The following is an 18,546-nucleotide window of genomic DNA, read 5'->3' on the forward strand; positions in this document are numbered from 1 at the left end:
CATCTCCAATTGCTGTAAATTTGCCTAGGGGTCAAGTCACATTCGCCACCATCACAGTCTCTGGACTTACCACTTTAAGGGTATCCCAAGAGTGGCATCTTCACTTGAATGACCCTGAGATAGAAGGCCTCCTTAAATTTGCTTCCTAGGCCTTTACCCACCTTACCCTAGGCCCGGTCCTGATCAGCACTCTGCTTCCCCCATTTCCAGGTTGGATTAAGACCTGCTAACTTGGGAGGGACATCTGGAAGCCAGGACACCAAGAGGGAAATGGGGAAGCCAAACTTGTGGCATCTCAAGGTTTATGTTTTGGGGAGTGGCAGTGAAGGGGCTCACGCATGGCTCTGTGACTTCCTCTAAAGCTATCTGGCATCTCCCCAGCTCTGCTGCAGCTTTTTGATCAAGAGAAGAGCTGAGAATGAAAGAACATATTAGAAACCGCTAAGGATACAAACAAAGGTCCATCAGAGAGAAATTCATAGTCCATCAGAGGGAACCAAGTCAGACAACAGCTAGAAATCTGGCAGGCACAGAGCAGTTGGGCTGGATGGCATGTGGACACACACCTCCAAAGTTTCCTGTATGAGGGTGCCTTTGTGACAGTATCATGAGGCATGGCAGAAAAGTGGTGCCAAGGAAGGGCTCAGCTGAGGAACATGCTGAGTACAGGGCCTGTGGCTACACTTGATCTCCCAGGCTTAGAACAGACAGTGTCTGGCATGTAATGAGCTCTCCAAAAATGGCTTATAGAATTGAGACTGATTCTCAGAAGCAAGAAGCAGCAGGAAGGGACTGGGTAAATCAAAGTAGCAACAAGTAGAAATCCATTTTGGAAGCTACATCAAGGGAAGAAGAGCCTGCAGGGAATGGAGTGCAAGGCCTGGACTTGGCGGTATAGACAATCCACTGGCCACGTCAGCATGTGGGGAGGGGTAAGACAGAAAGAGAGGAAGAGACGCAGAGTAGTGGGATGGCAGCTGAGCTGCTAGAGGGATTTTAGGGAAGAAAGTAGGAAATATGAGTAATTGATCCTGCTTTGTAGGCTTAAAGCTGACAAACTGGACAACAGGCAGAGGGACAGGGGGCTCATGATGGAACAGAATTGACTAGAAGCCTGAAGAGAGTAACTATGATGGAAAGAGGGTAGGGAGTAGAAGAACAAATATCCCCGTGAAGGTGAGGCATTCCCCAGGCAAAACACAAATTCCAAACCATCAGAAAAAGAGAAATGGGAGAGAAGAGTGGAGAAGGAGCTCCATTTATCGGGAAATGGAGGTAGTGGTTGGAAAGGCAAGAGAGAGACACCCTGAGGCCTGGAGTTGAAAACTGTAGCCTTGGGGAGCCTTGGGGAGAGGGGCTGATCACCTCCCCAAAGTCCAACCTTTTGACTTTGGGAGAGCTCCAGAGGTGGTAGGTTTGTAAATATCAGTTCAGTATGTCCTCATGGATTTGGTTAGGAGAGGAGCTAGAGAAGGTAACAGAACCAGGGCCTGCAAGACAGGTTCCTTCCTGCAGCCTGAACTGAACAGTCTTCAAAGCAGGAAATGCATTTTTGACATAGGTGCTATGGTTTAATTGATTATAACTCTACCTGGTAAATAGACTCTGGGTTCAAATCTCACTTGTGTCACATATTACTAAATGAGCCTGGTTGTCTCTTGTGTCCTGGGGACTCTCCAATGCTTCTGTTTGCCCTTGCCCATAGGGTAGGCCAAATCATAGTTGGGAATCCCTTTCATGGTACCTCATTGTCTCCAATACAATTATGAGGCTGGAAAACTTGGTGCCTTAAGGGCTGGGGAGAGCTGGCCTTACTCTCTATTCTGTGCTAAATGTTCACCTTGCATGCCTCCAGACCAACTTATTAGACCTTGAGAAGGAGCAAGTAACTAGCACAGGAGGACTATTTCCTTGGATGTTGGTTTTTCAGTTTTACATTGGATTTCCCTTCTTTGAGGTGTTTGCTCCTTTTTGGTCCTTTAGATTTCTGTACCTATGAACCCTCTATGTCCACTGTAGAAGCTCTAGCCCCAGTCAGTCACAATAGCTAGGTGCCCTACCATGGTTTTTAAAATTGTTGACTAACCCAGTCCTTTCACAGATTTAAGCATGGGGACTCAAGCGAACCAGAACGAGGAGAAACTAGCCTTGAGGGGTTGCAGAAAATAAACCTGACAACAGGAACACAAAGATTCCCCTCCCAATTTGAAGAGGATAAGGTACTACTGATTGAATCTCCTAGCAGTGATTCTCAAACTTTGGCATACATCAGATATTCTGGAAGGCAAGTGAAGACTGATTCCTGGGCTCCACTCCCAGAATTTCTGATTCAGTTTGTTTGGGGTAGAGTCTGAGAATTTGCATTTCTAAAACAAGTTCTCAGGTGATGTTGATGCTGCTGGTTCAGAGACCACATTTTGAGACCTAAGATCTAATATAGCACTCCAGGAAATTTTGCCAGCTCAGGATCACTAAAGACTCTAAAGGAATAGATTTCTGTTACTACCCAGCCCCACTCATCCCTGTCCAGTGCACTCATCTGAAGAAAGGTGGAAAGAACACACGTCTTCTGGCATTTCTGGTTCTGAGTAAGGGCTCACCTTGCCCTTAATGGAAATAAGGAAACAGTGGTTTGAGTCCAGAAGTGTAGGAAAGGAAAGGATTTTGTCACAAATTATTACCCTTTTAGCTCCCTGAAGATATAACATCATTTTGACAAGGGAAAAATTTTTCCTTCACTTCTATCAGAGTTAAGGCTTGAAATGTAAGTAACTCTGGGAAGAGCTACCACTTTGAGTTATATTATCTGGTATAAGGGATTCTTTGCAGACATACTTCGATGGGATAAAAAGGGAAGAATATTTGGGCCCTGAACAGGGTAAAGGCACCACAGAAGGAAAAGGTGATAGGTTTCTAAAGATGGACTTCCCCAATTTACATTTGTCCAGAGAGAACACAGACACAGTTGTGTGTTTGGTTTTTTGTTTTTTGTCTTTTTTTTTTTTTTTTTTATTTAAAGGGAATAGGGTGGACATGTGGCAAAGCCAGCTAGGAGAAAGATGGGAGTTTGAAGCTGATTCCCTGTGGGAAAAATCTTCCAAATCTATTCACCCATCTAATGGCTGTTGCTTATTTTATTTTTCGTCCAAGGGAAGTGGTGTTGGACCGAGGTAGAGAAGACAGTGGTGTACCAGAAATGGCCTAAATGGATGTCCTTTCTGCAGAAAGCTCTTAGACTCTATCATGCCTTTCATTTGGATGCTATGGCTGCACCCACACTTTGGGGACTTCTCTTGCTATCCTTATAATTACTAAAACAGACCGATTGCTGGAGGTTAACATTTGGTTATTAAGATGTGTGATCTGACAGTACAGAGAGTCACTTCCCACAAGTCTTTAAAACAAGGTTTGTGAGGAGCTCAATTTGTCAGCATGTCATCTTTAAAAAAAAAAAAAAAAACAACAAACAAACAAAAAACAGAGTAGAATGTCAGCAATACTCTCCTAGTCATTAAAGACTAGACTCTGTCTTTATACCCTACTGCCTCTGATATCTTAGTCCTTAAAATATTTAGTGATCCTTGCCTTGTAATTCTTGACACAAATATATAAATGACCATGTTGGGTCAGAGTAACTCCCTATGACCCTGGTTTAGTGATTCCATGGATGGGCTCTGAACCTGCTAAATGTGTATATAAAACAGAGTGAATTTCTAATGCCCGTTTTTCTTAAAAGTGAGCTTCTGATTTTTATCAGAGTCTCATAAGGGTCTCTGATCTAAGACAGGTTCTGAACCCCTGCTTACATAGAGCTGATCTGCATTAATGAATGAGGCATAGTGGGAGGGTAAAAGAAATGGCATAGTCCAGTTTTACCACTGGAATCCAATACTCTCCTATTCCCTGGGGTACCTCCTAATATTAATCCTAAAATGCTCCTATTTCTGAGGACCTTAAAAAGGGCTGGCCATTTTGCTCTATTCGTACGAACTTAAGCAAGAGAAGTGCATCCCAGGCAAAGAAGAAAGGCTCCTCTGTGCGGCAAAAGGGAGGTGGCAGCTGGGTTGCTCAACTCATATCCACTCTAAGAAGCCCGGTCAACAAGATGACCTTATTTTCAGCTCTATTTAGGTCCAGAACTCTGAGGAGCTGTGATTCACCCAGTTTTTCCTAAGCAAATGGGATAATCACTAAACTAGATTGTTGCAGCTTACTTCCTTTTGCCTCAATGGTTAATTCCACCAAATTGTGGTTAAGAAATAAGTATGTTAAGGAAAAACCAGAATGTAAGCATTAAAGAGAAATTATCCCACTTTTATCTGCTTTGCTCCTCTCCTTCCTAACCCCAAACTGCTCTTACATACAAGATAATTTTTAAATTATATGATTGGTATTAACACATTATCAATAATGCGAAACAATGACCAACTCATCAACCAATAGATACTAGAATACTTATGCAAGTCCTGGAGTTAAGAGTCTTAGTGTGGATACCTTCCCAGAACTGGGAAGAAAACCCAATGCACTACCTCCCCACCACATCAGCTGAAAAGCTAAACCATAGCCATTTCCCCTAACGTTCCGTTTCTGGGAGAATGAGATCCTTAAGAAAAACTGTCTCCTTGATGAGGCAGTCAAGGTCAAATAAGAGTGATGACAACAACCTGCAAGCACTGTGATTCCTGTCCTAATTTTCCAGCACTAAAACAAGACAAAGAAACCCACTCAGCACAAAGCTTCTATAAGCACCTTACTTGAAATCAACAAGAAACAGCTCACCTCACTGAGGATGTGTCTGTCTTTCTCTCTCCTCCTAGGCAAAAAGAATCTGTGGCCCAGAGATTCAGACCTATACATATATATCCACAGTTGTCTTGATCTCAGTAATACAGGGGTAAGCTTTATACCTCAACTCCCACAACTTAACCCATCACTTAATCCTTTCCATGAGGGCGCCCTTAATCGCTCAGCTTACTTCCTATCTTGAAACAAAAAAAAATCCCATACAATCCCTACTACCCTCACCCCCAGAAAACAGCCCCTAGAAAATCTAGCTTGTACAGTTTGCACATTGCATGCTCTCTTCAAAGACCCTGCACACAGATACACATAGACACATAAAGACACAGTCAAGAGGAGAGGGGTCTGTTCAAGGGGATAAAATTTTTTTCTTCTGTGTGGGCCTGGGTTCCTTTGGGAGTGTAAGTCCATCTCAGCATTGTAGTGTGATCCCTCAGCTGGATATATGTATGAGGAAGATGAAGGGAGTCTGAATAAGGGAGTGAAAAGGTTCTTGTTTCTATTTTTCAATAGGTGGGGGTAAGAGGTGTGATGTATTTTTGGATGATCAGGGTAAGAATGAGAATAGACCCACACAGGAATGAGGTCTGCCCCTCAGCTTTCATCTGGATAAAAAAGGAGGACTCTGGGTGCCTGATCACTATCTCTTTCCCGTTTCCTCATTACTCCCTAACCCAGTGTTCACCAGAGTGTGTTTCATGGAGTCACCAGTTCTGCGGGAGGTGAGATAGCAAGGACTCTGAGGTCAAACACATTTAGGAAACACTGCAGTAAAAGAGGCCTGACAAGTCTTTGCACACATAAGTTCTCAGAGCCTTCAATATGCTAATATGGTCTTTCTCTCTATATACAGAGAGGATATAATAGTTACAGTATACAAAGGTGTTATTCAAATATTCAACTAGTACGGCATAGGCTCCAACCACTCAGGATGGACCGCAGCCATAAACTGCTGATTCTCAAGTGGTACCCCTGAGAATGGGCTTCGGCTGAATATCAGCATCGTTTCCTAAAAGTTTTGCCCAAAGAACTCCATTTTATGTGGAATCTCATAGAACTGGTGAGAAATGTTTGGCCAATGTTGGAACCTCATCTTTCTAAGGATGGAGCCAGGGTTCATGATTCTGGCCACTGGGGTGCAGGAGAGGGGCAGTTCTGGCAGAGACTCCTGGTAGCACCAGCTGCTGATAGATGTGACCACAGCTGTAGCAGAAACAGATTTCAAAAGATAGATGTCCCTCTGTCCCAGCTGCTCCGGGGACTTTGTCCCTGGTGGGTCAGCAGGTGCCTGTCCAGGTGATGTTTACGGCCAAAGCTCTTTTCACAGCGAGGGCACTGGAAGGGCTTCTCCCCAGTATGGGTCAGCCAGTGTCTCACCAGGTGGTGCCGTCGGCCAAAGCTCTTCCCACACTCAGTGCACACATGGCACTTTGGCACTGGGGGGGCACGCTGCCGTTTCCTAGCCCCCGGGCTCTCTCCAACCTCTTGGCCCTTGCAGGACTTGCCTTCCGCATGCACTCTCTGGTGGCTGGCCAGATGGGAGTTGCATCGGAAATTCTTGCCACACTCAGAGCACCTGCTGGGCTTGTCATGTAGGTGTGTTTTCTGGTGCCGGATCAGATGGTGTCTTCGCCCGAAGCTCTTTTCACACTTGAGGCAGCTATAGGGCCGCTCCCCAGTGTGTGTTTGCTGGTGCCTGGCAAGGTGGGAGCCCCACACAAACTGTTTCCCACACTGGGGGCATGTGTGAGGTCTTAACAGGGAATCCATCTCTGTGCTACATAGAAGGTTTGAGAAGCTATCTTCCTGAAGAAAAGGTGGGCCCAGGAGCATTCCTCTGGAGCCCCTGGGCATGGAATCCCAGCTCTCATCCTGCTCTGGGTTCCAGAGAACAGTATCTTCAGACACACTAGATAACATTCTGGGAGGTTCTGCTTCTAGTTCAGGGGTATCACCCTCGTGCTCACTTCCATCTCCTGTGGAGAAGGGAAAATACCAACCCCAAGAGGGGAGTCACAAGAGAGTACCCCAGGACCCAAGTCACAGGTGAGGTTGTCTGATTCCTGTTAGGGCCTAAACCTCACCCCACAAAGGCTGGAAGAACAGATTCTAATATTGTTCAAGACAGTGCAAGAAGTGTAGAAGTTAAAAGCCTAGGCTTAGGAGGCAGATTCCCCAATTTTGAATCTCAGCTTTCCCACTTAGCTTCTGTAAGCCTTTTCTCTTCTGTAAAATGGCAATGATTATAAGATAGATGTTATAAGACAGACAGTATAATACCTGCACATAGTGAGCATTTAGTAAATGGTCTATGCTATTGTTATTTATTTATTTATTTATTATTCATTCATTCATTCATTTATTTATTTATTTAAATTACTTCCATCTTCCTGTCTAAGCATAGATGGAAAGAGTTAAGAAATGTGCTGCAATCTTCATGGGCTGAGTGACCATCTGTCAGCAATACTAGAGGCACCCTGGAAAGCATCTCCACAATGAGTGGGATGTTGAATAATAACATCAATAACAACAACAACAACTAACATTTATATTGAGTGCTTATTATGTGCCTGGTACTGTTCTATTCTGTTAACATATTTAAGTCTCTTGATAATTTACCAATGAGGAACCCAAATGCGAGCTAATTACATTTCCAAGATTCCCAGGTGTGGTCCTGGTTTCAAATCCACAAAGTCTGGTTTTAGAGCCTGCCTTCTAAACCTTTCTGCTACACTGTCTTGCCTTTGAAGAAAAAGATCTCAACTTTTTTGACTCTGTAACTCACTGAGTGGAGGAGGGATTGGATGGACACACAATGATGACTCTCCAAGAGGGTTGAAGGCAGTGGCTGAAAATGTATTCTAGGTGTTTACCTGTGTATGTGACCCTTAGGATGTCCCTCTCCTCCAAGTCCTGGGGGTCAGGGACCCATTGTTCTTCCCCTCCTTCTAGTTGAGAAAGCATGTCCAGTTTGGGAATTGGAAATCCTGTCCATGGGAAAGGAAAACAGAGATGTCAGTGAGTTCAACTGTAATTTTCTATTTCTGGAAAAAAGCTGTTTCCTAGATTATTCCTTGGAACTGGAGATAAAAGGTCAGATATAGGCCTCTCTCCTGTCCCCATTTCTGTTAAGTTCCTCTTCTTTCTTTTAGAAAGTCATATTCTCTTCCCTAGTGTGTCTGTTCTCTTCCACTCAGATTTCAAATACTTCCAGCCCACCTGTCCTTAACTTTACTTAATTAGCCCAACTACAGCTGTCCTACCTCCACTCCCATTTTACCCTAGATGGCTTGCTGAGTTTCCAAGGACTCAGTTCTATCACTTAAATGTCCTTCCCCCTCTTAATTCCCAACCAAGAAGAGCCCAAAGTTCCCTTCTCCACAATTCAGCATTATTTTGTTGTTGTTTTTAAGAAATGACACTTCATTTCTATTCTCTTTGGATTAGCCCTAATGCTCTTTCTCTGGTAAAAGTGTAGACAGACTTCCAGCCAAGGACTTCCAGACTTCCACCCTAGATAGATACTATCTGATAGCTCTGGAGCAGATGACCCCATCTTCCCAGAGTATAATCTTTTAAAAGTGGCTAGGGAAGATCATGCTTACTTAGAGAGACCACTATCCCACAGTTTTCCTGCATGACATATTCTCCATAAAAGTCTGTCTGAGAAGGGTCCAGGCTCCGCCATTCTTCCTGAGAGAAGCACAAGGACACATCCTTGATGGTTACCAGGCCCTGAAACAAAATGTAGCATCATCTGTTAGTAACTGTTCCTTAAGGAAAATGTGATCCCAGTATAAAAGGCTGAAGTAGTAGAAGAGAGGGCATGAGAGCATTTAGGGAAAGAATTCCCCCAGAAGTCTTTGTGTAAGGCACATAGTTTTGGTGAAAGATAAATGGAGCCGAGGGGCGAAAGTAATGGTGAGTGAGTGAGGAGGATAATGTCTCTTGAGGAGTTTCCCACTGGAACCATGAAGTTGGAGGCACCATGAACTCATTACTCCCTCTGATTAACTACAGATGTCTGCCCAGTCTCACCTCACTTGCCTCGTTCTTTTCATTGCAGAAACTGGGTACTAGCTTCCTTTTCCTCCACTTGACCTTTCCTTTTCTATCAGTACAAAATCATATAGATGAAACATTCTTTTTTGACTTCTACCTATCATGCCATATCTTTATCTTTGGAGACAGTATATAGTATAGTGGTTAGGATTCTTAAGCCAAATGACTCCTAGCTCTGCCACTTATTAGCAGTTTTGTCCTTACACAAGTGCCCTAATCTCTTCCTACCCTATTTTCTCACGTGTAAAATGAGCATATTTGGTTTTCTCTCAGAGTTAAATGGGTTAATATACATAAAGCATTCAGAGAGACACAAGCATGGTAAGCACTCTGGGAGTATAGCTACTACTACTATTATTATCTTTCCATGAGTTTCCTATTGCCTTCTGAATCTAAACCTATTTTCTCTCTCTGGCTCTGCCCCTCTTTACATCTTTCTATCTTCTCTCCTTTTCCATATGCTCCATTACTCACCCAGTCCTGCCTACTCTATGTTCTATCAAGCTTCCCTCAGGTCCTCTTTTCCTAGTCTTTCCAGATTTTTTTATTAAAGAACATTAATAAATTGTTCTTAAAATCCATATAGGAATGGCACAGCCGTCCATTAAAAACAGCTTAACCTCTAGGAATTCCCTTTTCTTGTCATGCCTTCACTCATTTATTCAAGGGTATTATGAGCCCTTTGGAAGGGGAAAGAATCTGTCCAGTTATAAGATGAAGATACCATTGGTGATCATGTGAGATAACAAATCAATAGGATGATGGTGAGCCTACAGAAAGGTAGCAGTGATGAGACCCTGGGAGAGGCCAAGGAAAACAGCCCACCTGTGATCCTGCTGCAAGAAGTGCAGCTGCCATCTCCCAATCTCCGGTGCTCCCCTCCTGGGGAATGGCAGGAACCCAGGGAGCTGACTGAGCTGGAGAGAAAAAAGAGGAACCACTAGAGATGGACCATCCACCCTTTCCCAATAAGGGCGCAATGGACCCCATGTCAGAGGAACTTAAGGGTCACATTTTCCTGAATCTGTATCCATTGGTAAAATTCAAATGCATACATAGAGTGGAAGAGATCTCCACTTAACATATTTTGCAAAGGTGTTAAGTGGTTTTTAGTAAAGCTTATATGTCAGCCATCTCCACTAGACTAGTTGTGGTTTGAATTTATATTATTTGAATGTAATTTTCACCTAGTAAAGTGCATCTTACTGGGTGTGTTCTCAACAGTAATAGGAGTTGTCACTTCCTTTGTCTCCCACATTCAATACCACTAACCATGCACTTGCAGCATGTGGAGGGAGTAATTATGCAAGAAATAGAAGTGCAGTTTCATGGTTTACAGAACCCAGGAACTCCTTATATTCCTGTGACCAGAGCCCAAGAAGAATAGACTAGTCCTGGTACTGGTTACAGTACTCAAACACACATATACACTCCAGGCTCTCACCCTTCTCCTGAAGGGACTGTGGATCCTCTTCAAGGTCACAGCACAGGTGCTCCAGTGGCCCTGGTGCTGTTCTCCATGGCCCCTCTTCTTGGCTTCCCCTTTCCACCTGAGGCTCTGCTCCATCCAGCTGGACATTCATTGACTCCCATCCTGTACCCAGGACTGCTGTCTGTTCTGAAAGCATTTTTGCTGCAAACCCAAATTGTGACCTGGAACAAATTCATTATCAGCTGTGCCCATTAAAAATGGAAAGAGGTGATATTCCTAAGGGAGTTACGGAGAACAGCCTGAGGGATAAAAGATGAAACCAGATAAGAGGAGCTTGATGGAAGATGAACTTTAAAGTTTGGTGTGTTCCAATCAACTGAGCCTGGGCCAAGCTTCTTGGAGGAACTAAGAAATGAGCAGGTGCTAAATAGCAAAGTCACTAACAGTTATTTTGGGGACCTCATGGCAGAAACAGAATACTCTTGATGGCTGGAAGAACTTAATTTTTTTTTTTAAAGATCAATCCTGGAAATTCAAAAGGTATTCATTTAATTTCAACCACTCAAAATACAATAAAGTAAGTAAGCTGGACACATGTAGGAATGGAATGTGCACAGATTTACACTCAACAAAAATGGATATAATCACATAGAAGGTTTTCTGCCACAAATCTCATTCTCATCAATTAGTTCAGAATGAAATGATTACTATAGATAGAAGTCCTAGCCAAGGGTGTATGTGTGTGTGTGTGTGTGTACAAGGAGCACACATCCCCTTTATAAGACTGAACCAAATGACACCTCACTTAAGCCTCAACAAAGAGACACAACCTGGCACTCTGATGCAGAAAATAAGAACTGGTAATAAATGTGGTAGAAAGACCAATAACTCAGAAAGCATGTGTTAAACTCCAAAGCAACCCTAACAGGAGAAATTGTTGGTCAGTAAGGAGTTGATGTCTAATTGGGAAAAGTATAAAGGAAAAGAAAGCATTTGAACCAGAGTGGATAAAGGGGAAATAACTGATGCTGACATGACCTCAGTGTGTGAATTAACAGTCCTGTGAGCTGAGACATAGGAAAGAACCTGAGACATAGGAAAGAACCAGTCAGATCTCATTAGAAAAATATATTCAGTTTTAAAGAAGGGAATGAAGAAACCAGAAACCAGCATGGTTCATCAGAAGAAATAAAAGTGGAGAAAGGGATGGGAAACATGGCCATTGGGTATAAGTTAAAAACAATAGACATAATTTTCTCCTGTCTAGGGAAAAAAGCTGATAAATGATGCTACTAAGAACAAGAAATGGTTTATATCTCTTTATAGATCTATTTATTCTCTTGATTGCCAGAGAAGAGATTTAGGTTATACAAAAAAACCCATTTTTTTTAGATATTTTATTTAGTTATTTGAAAGAGACTGAGAGTACAGTTGGGGGGGGGGTGGACAGTGGGACAGGGAGAAGCAGACTCCCTGCTCAGCAAGGAGATCGAGATGGGTTTCAATCCCAGGACCCCAGGATGGTGATCTGAGCCAGAGGCAGATGCTTAACCGACCAAGCCACTGAGGCATCCCTAGATTAAAAAAAAAAAAAAATTCTTAACAATAATCCTGTAGTGCACGGGACCAGGTTGTGGGCTTTTTTTTCCTCCGGACATCTTGGAGTCAGAACAGGTCTCATGTGTTGTGACAAGGGGACTTCCTTGACTTCTGGCATAGAAACAGTCTATGAGACTGCACAGAGTCCTTTCTGCTTGGCAACATCTTGTGTGTGTGTGTGTGTGTGTGTGTGTGTGTGTGTGTGTGTGTGCGCGCGCGCGTGTGATTTTTATTCAGTACTCAAGCAGTCAGAGCTAGGGAAAGCCTTCCAAAACCAAGTCAGAACCTTGGTTAACTATCCTGGCTCACTCATATCTATCCAGTAACACTTGCAAGAACCCAGAAGCCCACGACAGGTTAATGACCGATGTCAAGTTGTTGATTTTCTTGCCTATTTGTCTTTGACAAAAAGAGGTAGGTGGCAACCCTAAGCCCAATGCACAGGAAGGGAACAAATTATGCTTTCATCTCAGAAGTCCAAAGAAGTCTCGGGGCCTCATGGGAGCCTCCTGGACCGATTCCCAGCTTAGGAGGTTTCCTTTTCAGAGACTTCTCATGAGAAAGGAAAATTCCCAGTAAAGCAATAAAGGGAAACTTCCATTTTAGCGCTCTCTTCTGATTTCCAACCCCTGTGTTTGCTTCGCTTTTAACATATAAGGCACCAATTCCCCTCTCTTCACTGGAGGTCTTCTTTGTTTCTCAAGCTCCCTTTGAACTCCTCCCTCGGGGCTTTACCTACAGTTAATGTCTGGACACCTGTCTCAGGCTCATTTGTCCATCTCCCCAGCAGCACCGTCCCCGGATGGGAAGCTTCTTTCTGTGGAGCCTACAGGGCTCGCTGTGAGCCTCTCCAGGCCACTGACAGAAAACCTGTGGAAGTGCTGGCAAAAATCTCAGCAACAAGGGGGTGGGGACTTATCCTCACACAGCGTGTCCTCAGATGTTCACGCTCTCGGAGCCAGAACCCGGGCAGTCATGGGTGTCAGCCTAAGCAGGTTTCTCCTGGCTCCAGGATGTTCCCAGGCCTACTGGAGTCTGGCTCCTAGGGCTTCCGCTTCCCACTTTTCCTCACAAATCCGGGGGTCAAGGCACCTGCAGAAGGAAGTTTGTGCAGCGGCAGCTGTTGGACAGGGCCAAGGGGGTGTGTGACATGAGAAGCCCAAGGGCACAGGGACGAGTCGCGCTCCGCGGACAACCGTGCCCTGTGCCCCGGGTGGGGCTTGGGCGGGACGGGTGCCTGCTCCGGAGTAAGGTGGCTTCTTCCCCTCTTCTGGTCACAGCGCCCCTGGCAGGGTCAGATTTCAGAGAATCCGAGGGAGGCAGAGCTGGGGCAGGGGAAGTGAGGTCAGGAAACAGGCTTCCCGGGGACCGGGGCAGGAGCGGGTCAAGAGAAAGGAGCCCCGGGGTGACAGCGGCGGGAACCCGCGGGGCCTGTCAGCGACGCCGGGGACGGGGAAGCCAGGGCGCGGGGCGAGCCCGCGATGACAGCGGGGCCGACCCCCGGCTAAGGCGCGCGACCCGCAGGCCGCGTCGGTCCTCCCGGCGCCGCGTGGGGGGTGACCGGGCCCCCCGCCCGCCGCCCCGGGAAGCCAGGCGGCCCTCCCTCCAGCCGCGACGCCCTGCGGCCCGGCCCCACTCACCCCGGTCGGCTTGGCCTGCGGCCCGCGCCTCCCTCCTGGGCGCCGCCTGCCCCTCCCCTCCGCCCTCCGCTTGGTGGGAGCCGGCGGCCGCGGAGCCAGCGACGGGCGGGGACGGCGGCCGGGCGGGCGCGGGCGGGCGCGGGCGGGGCGGGCACAGGAAATCCCCGCCCGCTTCCGGGGCTCGGCGGCGGCGGCGGCGGCGTCGTGGGGGAGGGGGAGGGGGCGGGCCGCGGTCCCCACGGTCCCCGCGGTCCCCGCGGCCCTGCCCGCCCAGCCCGGACCTCGGCGCCCGCCCGCCCGCCCAGCACGCCGCGGGCCCAGGCGTCGGGATCCCGCCTTCGGCGCCCGCCCGCGCGCTGACCGCCCAGCTCCGATCCCGGCCACTCGGCCTCCCACCGGCCTCTGCACACGGGATCCGGAGCTACCCCGACATCTCGTAACCGCTCGCCCTATGCCAGGCAGTCGCTGCGAGGGCGAAGCCCAGGCGACGCGGTGGGTTCCTCAGAGCCGGACCCCTGGGCGTCCCGACGGCGGCGCTGAGGGAGCCGGGCTGGGGGGGCGGGCGCCGCTGAGGGGCTGAGGAGAGTGAGTGCTTGACAGCCGGGTTAAGTCCCTCATGAACTGATTTCACCTACTTCCTTGCACTTTTCATTATTATTTTTTAAATCTTTTTACTTATTTATTTATTTATTTATGATAGTCACAGAGAAAGAGAGGCAGAGACACAGGCAGAGGGAGAAGCAGGCTCCATGCACCCGGAGCCCGACGTGGGATTCGATCCTCGGTCTCCAGGATCGCGCCCTGGGCCAAAGGCAGGCGCCAAACCGCTGCGCCACCCAGGGATCCCTTCCTTGCACTTTTTAAATTTGGCTACTAAGATTATTAGATTATATATGCGGCTTGCATTATTTTTCTATTGGACAGAGCTACCTCGAAGCATTAAGGTGAATTTGACTGAAAAAAAAAATGAGAAGGGCCTACAGAATACAATAAACCATGTTACCATTAGCATCTGTTTAGAATCTACAAATCACATTATTTCATCATCACACTGATTCACAATCAATCATTATAATGATTTCATTATATCATTATCATCATCAAATTCGGTAAAATTTTAAAGAGTTCAAAAATAAGGGACTCAAGCTCATAAGTGACAATCATTCCTTTAATATATATTTATTATTATTTATTTATGTATTTATGTATGTATTGATGTATTGATATGTTTGTTTGTTTATTTATTTATTTATTTATTTATTTATTTATTTATTTATTTATTTATTTTTGCTATGTGCCAGGCACCATGACTAAATGCCGACAGTCAGAGATCCCAAAGGAATTGTCTGTGGATTCAAGGACTCGGTCTTTGGAAACCCAAGCTCAACAAATATTTGCAATCAAATGTAATAGATGCTAAAATGGCGGGATAGACCCTGCACTAGGAACAAAGACATACACATGGGAGGGAAGTCAGAGAGTGCCTCACAGAAGTCTTGAGGCAGAGGAGAGTGGAGAGGGCTCCAAAAAAGAAAGAAGAGAATGTGCTAGACATGCAAGTGGTAAAGGGTATAGAGCATATTTTGGAGTCAATCATAGAATATGTGCGGAGAGTGGTACAGCCAGGATTTATATCTCAGGTCCTGGAACTAAGTCTGTGGGTTCTTCTCATTTATGTGACCACTGTTGTTAAATATAAGGTGCGTTAGTCAGGGTAGGCCAACGAGACCAGTATCTCAGTGGTTTAACACAATAAAGGCTTATGCTTCATACAAGTCCCTGTATAGTGGGTTAGTTGGGACCGGTGGGTGGGGTATCTGCTCCTTGCAATTGTGGATGGACATGGCCTCTATCTTGTGGCTCCACCATCACCAGTTGCCTTGGAATCATCCAATCTATGTGCCTCAGATAAGGGAGGAGAACTGTGGTGGGCTTGTTGGAGATATCAGGGGCCAACCCTGGAAGTGGGGTACATAATTTTTACCCCATTCCCTTAGTCTGAATTCAGATGTGTAGTGACATATCCCGCCTGACTGCAGGGGTGGCTGGGAAGTAAAATGCTTGTGCCTAGTAAAAAAGGAAATGAGGTCTAATGAACACTTACATTGCCTCTGCCGCACAATATTACATTCAACTTAACCAAGCACCTAAATCTGACTTTACTTCAAAAGGATATTTGGAGAGAGTTGGCACATTGATAGATGGAAGAGGCAGCCCAGACCCTCCTCTCTTCTTCTTTGGCAAACAAATCAGTGTAAGATTGTATTCTTAAAAAAAAAAAATGTAGGCGGTGAGGGGAGGCAAAAATAGGCTTTGGCCTAATGGTATGATAGTATTTAGTAAACATGTGCTTTATGTCAGAACCTTGCCTTAAATATCACAGGGAGAAAATAAGTAAAATACCTCTATATTATGCTTTGACATGCCACCTCTTTACCCATGCCTCAACAAACTGAAGTATAGGTATTATCTCAGCATGGGTTCAAGGGTATTAAGTGAGCCAAAAGGCAAAGTTAGGAATACAGCCCTGGCCTTAGACTTATAACCTGGTGCACCAGAATAGTACCTTACTTTTCATAGTAATGTATGGACAAGTCCAAACTCCTATATAATGTTACAAGGTAGAGTAATTAAGTATGAGGTGAGCAGCAGGTAGATAATTCCATCTTTTTTTTAAAGATTTTTTTATTATTTATTTATTTATTTATTTATTTTATTTTTTATTGGTGTTCAATTTTCCAACATATAGAATAACACCCAGTGCTCATCCCATCAAGTGCCCCCCTCAGTGCCCGTCGCCCAGTCACACCCCCCCACCTCCCTTTCCACCACCCCTTGTTTGTTTCCCAGAGTTAGGAGTGTCTCATGTTCTGTCTCCCTTTCTGATATTTCCCACTCATTTTAAAATCCATTTGGGGAATATAAAATGAGTGGGAGATTTTATTCATTTATTCATGAAAGACACAGTGAGAGAAAAAGAGAGAGAGAGAGAGAGGCAGAGACACAGGCAGAGGGAGAAGCAGGCTCCATGCAGGGAGCCCAACGTGGGACTCGATCCCGGGACTCCAGGATCAAGCCCTGAGCCAAAGGCAGGCGCTAAACCACTGAGCCATTCAGGGATCCCTGATTATTCCATCTTTTAAAAACTTTCTGGTGGAAAAGTTTCAAGATCAGTTTTGATGGCAAAATGTGGGAAGAATAGCCCGGATAAAATCAGACGGCAGGGGACACTTGGGTGGCTCAGCGGTTGAGCATCTGCCTTTGGCCCAGGGCATGATCCTGGAGTCCCGGGATCGAGTCTCACATCGGGCTCCTGGCATGGAGCCTGCTTCTGTCTCTGCCTCTCTCTCTCTCTTTCTCTCTCAGTGTGTGTCTCTCATGAATAAATAAATAAAATCTTTAAAAAGAAAAAGAATCAGAAGGCAGAAATGGATATGCTGTCATGTGCTATGGGATGAAGAACACAGATATGGGGGTGTCTATCTAGAGCAGAGAAATTAAATGGGGAAATTGACAGAAGGATTAGAATGTTTTTTTTTTTTTTAATTTGCTATGACAAGTAATAGGGAGTCTTTATACTTAATGTTAAAAGGAAACAATATACCCGATGGGTCTAATTATGTCATTCTAAGAAAACTTGGTGGTGTGAGGCTGCCCTATTGATAGAGTTCACAACAACAGAATTAGATGAGTTGGGCCCATAGCCAGATTCTAATGTATGGAATACAGAGTTCCTCAGGACACAGCAGTGTTCTATCTGAGGCTCAGAGAAAAGTTCCCAGATAGTTAAGGTTTCAAGTTCTCATAGTACTTTGAAAGACCTTAAAAGGCTCAGTCTCTTGTCTATCAGCCTTGGCTTCTTCATTTCTGAGAACAGGAGTTCTGCTGTGGTTTGAATAAGAAAGTATAATGCAGGTGTTCACCAGTTAGGATTGTGTTATAAAAGTTCCTTTATCAGTTGATTGTAATGAATTATCAGCTTGGCTTATAAAAACCCTGTTCAGCCGTAATGAAAGCATACCTTCCATTGCTAACTAGAACCTAACCACTCTAAATGACACTGCTTTTCTTTCATTCAAAGTTTTGAAGCTTGGTGTCAGAGATGAATTTTCCACTAACAGGTCAGTGGAGTTCTTTACTTCCTCTTTGTCCTCCTCCTACATAGGAAAAGAAGAAAGGAGAGAGAAAGGGTGAAGGAAGTTTCAGATTAGGACTCCTATGGAGAGAAAGGGTTAGAGCCCTTGTTCAGTAATTAATAATTGTAACTAACTGGGATCCCTGGGTGGCGCAGCGGTTTGGCGCCTGCCTTTGGCCCAGGGCGCGATCCTGGAGACCCGGGATCGAATCCCACATCAGGCTCCCGGTGCATGGAGCCTGCTTCTCCCTCCGCCTGTGTCTCTGCCTCTCTCTCTCTCTCTGTGACTATCATAAAAAAAAAAATAAATAAATAAAAAATAAAAAAAAATAACTGTAACTAACATTTGTAGAGCACTTAAAATTTACAAAGTGCTTTTTTATACTCAACTACATGCAGTACATGCTGTTGATTTCTGTTCTGTTACCTTATTTTAAAAGTCTGCTATTTACTACCCACTAAATTGATTTTACAACCCACTAATGGATTGCAGGTTATCATTAAAAAAGTATTGGTATGCAAGTTGTAGGAGCAAAAATAGCCACTTCTTGGAATGACTGCATGGGGCACATGCTTTATTAAGGGACAGCCAGGTTTTGACTAGATAAAGGAGGAGAAAGAAACATCTATCCAAGAGGTTGAAGGATATAGGGGTGTCTGTAATCTGTTCGGGCTGCTGTAACAAAATACTGTTGACTAAACAATGCATATTTATTTCTCACAGTCCTGGAAGCTGATAAGTCTAAGATTGGGGTGCCGACAGCGTCTGTTGAGAATTTGCTCACGGTGTCTTCACGTGGTAGAAAGGGGGAGCTCTCTGAGGCCCCTTTTAGAAGGGCACTAATCCCATTTGTGTGCTCTGTCCTCATGACCTAATC

The 18,546-nt window shown here is 45.1% G+C and overlaps 1 protein-coding gene across 4 annotated transcripts; it reads right to left on the bottom strand.

The window, feature by feature from the left end:
* Positions 1-3,448: 3,448 nt before the first annotated feature.
* ZNF641 (zinc finger protein 641) lies at positions 3,449-13,672 on the bottom strand. Of its 4 annotated transcripts, none has more exons than XM_041736137.1 (7): positions 13,534-13,668; positions 12,819-12,985; positions 10,307-10,515; positions 9,688-9,779; positions 8,406-8,535; positions 7,674-7,787; positions 3,449-6,776 (listed from the first exon to the last, which is right to left on the bottom strand). In XM_041736137.1, the coding sequence occupies exons 3-7, from the start codon at positions 10,488-10,490 to the stop codon at positions 6,022-6,024; spliced, it is 1,275 nt and encodes a 424-aa protein (XP_041592071.1). In that variant the 5' UTR covers positions 10,491-10,515; positions 12,819-12,985; positions 13,534-13,668; the 3' UTR covers positions 3,449-6,021. The 4 variants fall into 4 exon arrangements, 3 of the variants coding, with proteins under 3 accessions (XP_041592071.1, XP_041592070.1, XP_041592072.1); XM_041736136.1 differs by having other exon boundaries at positions 12,629-12,985; XM_041736138.1 differs by lacking the exon at positions 12,819-12,985 and having other exon boundaries at positions 13,534-13,672.
* Positions 13,673-18,546: the final 4,874 nt, after the last annotated feature.

The sequence above is a fragment of the Vulpes lagopus genome, chromosome 21 (assembly GCF_018345385.1).
Source record: "Vulpes lagopus strain Blue_001 chromosome 21, ASM1834538v1, whole genome shotgun sequence".
Lineage (NCBI taxonomy): Eukaryota > Metazoa > Chordata > Mammalia > Carnivora > Canidae > Vulpes > Vulpes lagopus.